The 7971-nt window shown below is 53.5% G+C and overlaps 2 protein-coding genes across 3 annotated transcripts in view; one reads left to right on the top strand and one right to left on the bottom strand.

Moving 5' to 3' along the window:
- Positions 1–4297, top strand: part of KAT5 (K(lysine) acetyltransferase 5) — a 6205-nt gene extending 1908 nt beyond the window's left edge. For both annotated transcript variants that reach the window (XM_006893323.1, XM_006893322.1), the window contains 7 exons: positions 1–159; positions 249–338; positions 1417–1557; positions 1637–1730; positions 3726–3885; positions 3997–4078; positions 4163–4297. The exon at positions 1–159 is cut by the window's left edge and continues 9 nt beyond it. In XM_006893323.1, coding sequence (XP_006893385.1) covers positions 1–159; positions 249–338; positions 1417–1557; positions 1637–1730; positions 3726–3885; positions 3997–4078; positions 4163–4297 — 861 coding nt within the window. The remainder of the gene's footprint in view (positions 160–248; positions 339–1416; positions 1558–1636; positions 1731–3725; positions 3886–3996; positions 4079–4162) is intronic.
- A 509-nt stretch (positions 4298–4806) lies between these two features.
- On the bottom strand, positions 4807–5773 carry RNASEH2C (ribonuclease H2, subunit C). The gene is made up of 4 exons (XM_006893321.1): positions 5602–5773; positions 5255–5415; positions 5060–5179; positions 4807–4833 (listed from the first exon to the last, which is right to left on the bottom strand). Exons 1-4 carry the CDS (start codon positions 5771–5773, stop codon positions 4807–4809), a joined length of 480 nt encoding a protein of 159 aa, XP_006893383.1.
- Positions 5774–7971: the final 2198 nt, after the last annotated feature.

The following is a 7971-nucleotide window of genomic DNA, read 5'->3' as shown; positions in this document are numbered from 1 at the left end:
CGGATGAAAAACATTGAGTGCATCGAGCTGGGCCGGCACCGCCTGAAGCCGTGGTACTTCTCCCCGTACCCACAGGAGCTCACTACGCTGCCCGTTCTCTACCTCTGCGAGTTCTGTCTCAAGTATGGCCGCAGTCTCAAGTGTCTGCAGCGTCACCTGGTATGAGGGACCCCAGGAGGCTTCTCTCCCAGTACTCTTGCTGTTCTGCCCCTGCCCCCGCCCATCCCTGATCTTCCCCTCTCTTCCAGACCAAGTGTGACCTGCGGCATCCCCCAGGCAACGAGATTTACCGCAAGGGCACCATCTCCTTCTTTGAGATTGATGGCCGCAAGAACAAGGTCAGTGGCTGTGGGGGTGGTAGGATGTCCTTGGGGCTGAGGGCTGGGGCGCAGGCAGAGCAGCAGCTTCTTCCTGTTCAGGAGAAACACTGACTGGTCTGGCCCCCTGACGGCTCAGCCTGGCTTTATTGAATGTTCCCTATGGGGAAGATGCAGGGAAGTTCAGGGACGATGAACTAGACCCCATCTCTGTTCTGGGAGACACACGTGCCAGTGGCCCTTCCTTCCAGAGTGAGTGTCAGGAGTCAAAAGGTGGGCCACCAGGCCCCTGAGGAGGGTCTACAAGGCTCCAGAGGTGACCTTTGACACGAAGGACTGGCAGTGGCACCCTACAGGGCAGCCTGGCTGTGTGGAGCCTATGTGAGAGGCAGGGAAGCTAGGAGGTTGAAGGGCCAAGTTGGGGTGGGAGGAGTATGGGTGGTGTAGGAGTGGGGAGCACTGCAGGTTTGGGGTTTTGGTCCTCTGCAGCCTAAAAGAAGGGAGATGGTTGAGAATGAGACTCCCCCTTCCTGGACCGAGTTGTGGGTGGGGGAGGTGAGGACTGAGAGGTGAGAGCTCAGACTGGGGGAACTGTAGGTTGGGAAGAAGGTGCCCCAGGTCACTGTTGGGACATGAGGGTGGGCTTGGCCATTGGTGATGGAAAGCTGTGGCAGTGTGAGAAGTGGGCACAGGAGGGTAGTGGTGAATTTTGCTGAGTAGTGTAATTTTGCGGAGGGCACCTTTCAGGTTATTTTTTGGTAAATTTTAAGTTGTCTACTTCCATCATAAATGGCAGCCCAGCTGTCAGGAGCTGTGAAGCTGGGGTGGTGTGGGGAGTTGCGGTGAGGCTGTTGAGATGTCTGACCACCAGGGGTCGCCCAAGCAGAAGCCACAGCCTCTCTCAGGAACCTGGGCAGGGTCTTGACTTTATAGGGACCACCTATTTGTTGACTTAATCCCAGGGCAGTATGCCCTCCCACCTCATCAACCCACAAGAACTGTAGGGAGCAACAGGAAGCCTGCCCTCACAGGGCTGGCCAGACCCAGTGGCCACACCCAAGGCAGGTTCCAAGGTGGTGACAGGTCTTCTCTTTGGCAGAGTTATTCCCAGAACCTGTGTCTTTTGGCCAAGTGTTTCCTCGACCACAAGACGCTGTACTATGACACAGACCCCTTCCTTTTCTACGTCATGACGGAGTATGATAGCAAAGGTTTCCACATTGTCGGCTACTTCTCCAAGGTCAGTGCTCATTGGCTGTCCCGTCCCACTGAGCCAGGTCTCACCCCCCTCTCCGAAACTCAGTATTCCTCTTCCCCAGGAAAAGGAGTCGACGGAAGACTACAACGTGGCCTGCATCCTGACCCTGCCTCCCTATCAGCGCCGGGGATACGGCAAGCTGCTGATTGAGTTCAGTGAGTACCTGTGCCACACACATACTGAACCGCTGGCCACACACCTCTGTGGTCACCCACAAAGCTATGCCAGGTGCCCGTTAGTCCTACATCTGGCTGTGCAGGGAACTGTACAGAAACGGGTGCGAACCTGCCAGGTCCCTGCCCCTCAGCCCCCCAGGGTCTCTGGCCGGGTCCACCCAGCTTCTCTTCAGTCTGACTCCCTGTTCCTGCCCAGGCCACTTGGCAGAACTGTGGGGTCACTTGTGCAGCCGTGGGCCACTGAGTCGGGACAGTCCTTGGCCAGGGCCAGTGTTTGTTTCCCATGGCTTCCAGGTCTTGCAGACACTGGGCACGCACAGGGGTCTCCCTCTCACGCTGATCTAAGTACCAATACACGGCTCTGACCCTTGCTCCTTGCTTTCAGTGAGGGAAATCTGAAGCCGAGGGCCCCCCCAATCCCTCTTCACATACTCTAGCCTTAGCCTCAGCCTGGCTGCAGTCACTCAGCATTCAAACAGAAGAGCCAACACTAGGGGAGGGGAGGGCATGAAGAGCTGTAGCTGCTAGGCAGACGTGACTGACTGGGTCAGTCACTCAAGAACTAAATGATCACTGATGACATGATGGCCAGCTGGAGGCACCGGGACACTCTGCCTCGGCGCACCACACTAAGGCCTGAGTGTAGACGGATGCAGTCAGCTCTGCTGGGCCCTGGAGCACCATTCCAGGGAGTTCAGGGCAGCACACTTCCACTTATGGGTCAGGGTCCCTGTAGCTTAGGAGAGGAGTGTGGCCCCGCTGACCTGTGTAGACCAGGTATGTGTTGAGGGTCCCAAGTGTGCCTCTGCATCTTCCAACCAGCCTGGACAGCTGGGGCGGGGGCACAAGAAACTGGCTGAGGAGGGCCCACAGGCTCATCGCTAACAAGAAAGCAGAAGGGACAGAAGTCGTCTCCTCAGGGTCGCAGACATCCTAATCCTTAGGAGGGAGAATGGGGAGCAGGCTCTCGGCTCAGTCTGCCCATGACCTGCCTGCAGGCCCGTCTCCAGCATGCAGTCACCTGGCTGTGAGGAGGGGCCTTTCCCTTGCTTGCCAAGTCCTCAGCAGCCACTCAGCTGGCTTTGGGACACAGCACACCTAACTGCGGTCATGGCATGGAGTCTGACTGGATCAAGAGAACTCTAGCATCCTCAGGTCTGGCCCAGAGAGTGGGGGCACCTACTGCCCCCTTCTCATGTCTAGACCCAGCAGAAAATCTGTGAAGGCGGCCAATGAAACCTTTCCTCACACAGGCCACACACTCTACCCTACCTCAAGGCCTTTGCTGGCCTAGCACTTCTGCATCAGCTACTCAGGATATTTAAAACACACACACAAAAGCCTGATGACGCAGTGCTTAAAGTGTTCCACAGTGAATCAAAGGGTTGGCGGTTTGAACCCAGTAGCTGCTCTGCCAAACCTTCACTTTACCTCTGTCAGCCTTGTGGGTAGGAACTGAACTACCTACCAGTCAAAAAGCTTGTAGTTGAATACACCAGCTACTCCCAGGGAAAGATGGGGAATCTTTTGAGGGATTTCAGCCTCAGAAAACCGGCTAGAGGGTCCTAAACTCTATGGCAACATGAGGGAGAGAGTTCTACATGACAAAGACACAGCAGTCTACACCTGTTAAGACTGGAAGCCCAAGAAAGCGGGTCTACACTGCCTGCATGGTAGCCAAGTCAGAAGGACTTGACAGTAGGTGGTTTGATTTTTAATCTGTACAAAAAGCTTCTGCTGCACTCAGGACACAGTAAAGGTCAGCAGGTGTCCGCACTTGGCGTGTGTGATTGTATGACAATTCAGTGGACTGGACTCCGTTATAAATCACTTATGATGAAACAAACAGGCCACACACCTGAGCTCACAAATTAAACGGCAGGGCCAGGAAGCTGGCCTCTGCACACCATGCTCTAAAACGTTCATTGTGTTAATCCAGGACCACTTACCCACCCTCCCCTGCTGTTACTTCAGGCTATGAGCTTTCCAAGGTGGAAGGGAAAACGGGGACTCCTGAAAAGCCCCTCTCAGATCTTGGCCTCCTGTCCTATCGAAGCTACTGGTCCCAGACCATCCTGGAGATCCTGATGGGACTGAAGTCAGAGAGCGGGGAGCGGCCGCAGATCACTATCAAGTAAGCCTGCCCAGGGTGCATGGAATGGCCTCCAGCCTTGGTTTGCTCCCCTCTCCTGGGATGGTGGGCAGAGGGGGACCCCCCAGAGACAAAACCTTTGTCCTTGCACAGTGAGATCAGCGAGATCACCAGCATCAAGAAGGAGGACGTCATCTCTACTCTGCAGTACCTCAACCTCATCAACTATTACAAGGTATCAGGGCTGGGGGCTTGGGGAGGGGGGCACGAGGTGCAGCACTGCGGGGGTGCTTACCTGCCAGCCCCCTGCCCCCCACAGGGACAGTATATCCTCACACTGTCGGAGGACATCGTGGACGGCCACGAACGGGCCATGCTCAAGCGGCTGCTCAGGATTGACTCCAAGTGTCTGCACTTCACTCCCAAGGACTGGAGCAAGCGGGGAAAGTGGTGATCGAGCCATGCCACAACAGAGCTGTTAGAGGAGCCGAAGAACCGGGTGACGGCACAGCCACCCCACCAACCAGACAGGGGTGTGAGGACTGCTCAAGCAGGAGAGGGCAGGTCCAGGAAGACCACTGGTGCCAACACCAGAGCCAGCTCAGGACCCAGGCCCTGCCAGTCAGCTGGCCTCAGGCCCAGGCCTGCTCCAGACCAGGCCAAAACAGGGACCAGCTGGCAGCCGTGTACAGTGGGGGGGGGCTGGGTCGCTGCGCAAGGAGGACGGAATGGCTGTGAAACAGTCTTTTGTAAAGTAGGAGCTGAGGGGGGGGGGGACCGGCTATAGAATTCTGGCCTTCCTTGCCCCCACCCCCCCAATAAATCGTATAGGCCAGAATCCTGGGCAGTTTCGCTCAATAAGGGCGGCGGTCAGGGACACAGGTGCGCACAGGCTCAGGCACGTCCAGGAGCTCGTTTATTGGCGGAGGACAGTGGCTTTTCACGCTGAAGCTCCCTGGGGTCTCAGTCCTCGGGCACCTGTGCGTGAATCTGCAACATGAGTCAGAGTTGCCTGCTGCTGCACTTGAGACCCTGAAACCCTTTCCAGACACCCGGAGAACCAGGCAGGAAGTCCTTTATCGCGTCTAACCCTGTCCGTCACATGTCTAAAGCCCCAGGTCCACTCCGGGTTAACACTGGGGACCACAGACATATTTGCAAACTGCAGAGAGGCGGCGGCTTCAAGGCCTGGAAGGGGGGCGTCCGTCCTACTCACCGCGGCAGCGAGGCTGGGCCAGCTCAAGGCCCCCAGCACTTTGGCGTCCGGGCCGGGGATGGTCTCCAGGCCCCACAGGTGGAAGCGGGAAAAACTGGCAGTGGCCCCAATAGAGCGGTCCTGGGGAGGGGTCCGGCTCAGCGTGGCAGCGGCGCGCCCCCGCCACCCCCTCCAGCCCGGGAACCCTCTGCTCACGAAGTCCCGCTGCAGCGGCTCCTGCTGCTCCCGCTCCTCCTCCTCCTGCTCCGAATTCAAATCGTGGTTCTCGTCCATCACCATCACGTACCCGGCGAGCCCGGGCGGCACCACCACCTCCTCGCCCCGCAGGACGCGGCCGCGGAACGACACCTCGAGTCCTGGAAACACAGGGCCGGAGTCAACGGGGCAACTTAATTAACTACACGGCCGGTCACCCAGGCGCGACCATCCCGCCACTTCCGGGCGGACTACAACTCCCAGGTGCCCTCGCGACAATGCCCACGGAGGAGCTCGTGGAGCTGGCGAGGGGCCTGCCGGGAGCTGTAGTCCATCGTAGTGCTCACCGCAGGAACGCTGGCGGATGGCCGGTGTAAAGAAGTCCTCGACGGGGGCCTGTCGGCTAGCCTGGACCTCGCAGGGCAGCAGGTGCAGCGTGGCGGGGACAGCGTTGTGTAGCGTGGAGGGGCGCACGTGGATGCGGTGTTTCTCGGTTACTTCTTCGTCACCGCTCTCCATTCTCCGAATGTTGTGAGTCTAGTCTGTCTCTGGCTGTTGGCCGAAGCTGGCGCGGAAAGTGCGCACAGCCTGTCGGGAGGTTGGGTAGTCATCGTAGAGCACTATGGGAAATGTAGTCTTTTACTTGAAGGTCTTCTGCCAGTCCCTCCTCCTCCCTTGAGTTCAAGTCCCAGCTATATATATCCCGCATCCGCCCCAGTGTCTATGCATCCAGAGTTATTTTGTTGTTGGTGTGGACTGTCGAATCGGATCCGACTGGCACAGGAGGAGAGTGCCCCTCCTCCAGCGGAGCATCCGGTGAATTAAAACCAAAGTTATTTCTTTAAGTTATGGTAAAGTGATAATAAAATTGTCCCTTTAAATGATTTTATTAAATTTTATTTTAAGAACATTTACAGAGATTTTGGGTTTCCATTTCATTCATTGTTGCACTATTTTCTCTACCCCCCCCAGTTCGTTCCTTTTGTTTTTTCCCCCTTGAAACTCTGTTTTAATTGTCCCGTTGCCACAGTACTTGTCAAAGCCAGTTCTGATTAATCTCCTTTGTCAGTGTGTTCTTTGCCATTCCCTATCACTCCTCCCTGAGAGAGACTTCACACTGATTCATAAGGAAAAGGTGACAGCGTATTCTCTTAGCTACTTCCTGCTGAAAAGGGATGCTGTAGGTTTCAGGGTGAAGATCTCTCACTACTCTAAAGGGCCCCTTTGGCAATAGGAAACACGTAGACTATTGTGAAGATTGATTTTGTAATTTAGATACACTGTTATCAGTTGTGCTTAGCCATACATGTTCATATCCTTGAAGATGCATCATGGAACTGTTGCAGCTTAGAAGATACAAATTTAACTGAAAGTTAAAAGTACATGAGTCAAAAATTAAAAGCAATAATATTCCAAGTAGAGGTTCTAACAGTGGCACAAATCAAGTTACAGAGGGAAGGTAGTTCTTAAAATAAAAGGCTTATTGGCTAGCACTTTGTCTATTATAGTATAAAGGTTAGGAACCACAAGATGTAGAGGCTCAACTATGTCATTTATTGTTCTCACGTCCTGGACCAAATTCCATCTACCACTGGGTTGTTTTACAACTCGGAAGTCCGCATGCAAGGCAGAGGTGAAGTGAGGAACTGCTAATGAGGTTTTCTGTCAATTCCAACAACTAAAATAGTGAGAAGAGTTGGGACCTCAGAAGGCTTTTAGGACCAAATAGGCTCTTTTGTCCAAGAGAAAACAAATATACTTAACAATAATGTTAACGTTCACCCACAGCTCTTCTGGGAGGATAGAAATCATTGAAGCATTCTCCTTTGTTTCCAGCTGGGAGCTGGGGTCTGTCAGTCCTGTCAGCCACGAGGACCTGATGTGGGCCGCCCTTGGCCAAGTGTCCTTCAGATCCACACTTAAAGCAAGTGAGTGGGAGCTTCCTCCTTACTCCCTTGCCTATCTGTGGTTCTCGTCTATGACATTGTCTACTGAAGCGGCCCAGCTCTCCACAGTGGAAGCAATTCTGACCTCCTTTATTACCTTTGGGTGGCACTGTTTATTAGTAAGACTTCCTTTTCCTTTTAATAATTTTAAGTGTAAAGTTAAGTGGCATTAATTATGTTTCCAATGTTGTACTACCATCAGTTTTGGTTTCCCAAGTTTTTTTATCACCCCACGTAAAAAACTCTTGCCTCCACTGACCCTCATAGTGACCCAGTGAACAACAGATCTGAACCTTGCCCTGTTCTTTGCCATACTTTAGATTTCCACCATGCTCCAGCCTATTGTTAAAGTCACTGTGTTGGTCCATCTTGTTGAGGTTTGTACTCTCTCTCTCTGACCCTCTACCTTTCCCAGCATAAGTCTTTTCCTGAGCACTGGCTTCCCCTGACAACATGTCCAAAGTATGAAAGACATAGTTAAACCATCCTTGGCACTAAGGTTGCACTTCTTCCAATAATCATTTGTTCTTTTGACAATCCATAGAATTGTCAACAAAAAGACAATAAAATAAATAAAATGACACCACAATTCTTCTGTCATATTAATTCACTAATATTCAGACGCATAGGAAGTAATTGAAAAGACCATGGCTTGGATCAGGTGGCTTTAAAGTCACATTCCTGCCCTTGAGCACCCTGGAGAGGTGCTGACGACAGGTTTTCCCAGTGCACTATGTCTTTAATTTCTTCCCTTTCAGTTTTCTAACTCCA

The sequence above is a fragment of the Elephantulus edwardii genome, unplaced genomic scaffold (assembly GCF_000299155.1).
Source record: "Elephantulus edwardii isolate Elephantulus edwardi_28Jun2011 unplaced genomic scaffold, EleEdw1.0 scaffold00126, whole genome shotgun sequence".
NCBI lineage: Eukaryota > Metazoa > Chordata > Mammalia > Macroscelidea > Macroscelididae > Elephantulus > Elephantulus edwardii.
This window is presented reverse-complemented; position numbering and strand designations above follow the sequence as displayed.

Coding starts and splice junctions, on each gene's coding strand:
- RNASEH2C (XM_006893321.1), bottom strand. CDS start 5,773: ATGGAGAGCGGTGACGAAGAAGTAACCGAGAAACACCGCATCCACGTG. Junction 5,416..5,601: donor CATCCGCCAGCGTTCCTGCG/GTGAGCACTACG, acceptor CTGTGTTTCCAG/GACTCGAGGTGTCGTTCCGC. Junction 5,180..5,254: donor AGCCGCTGCAGCGGGACTTC/GTGAGCAGAGGG, acceptor ACCCCTCCCCAG/GACCGCTCTATTGGGGCCAC.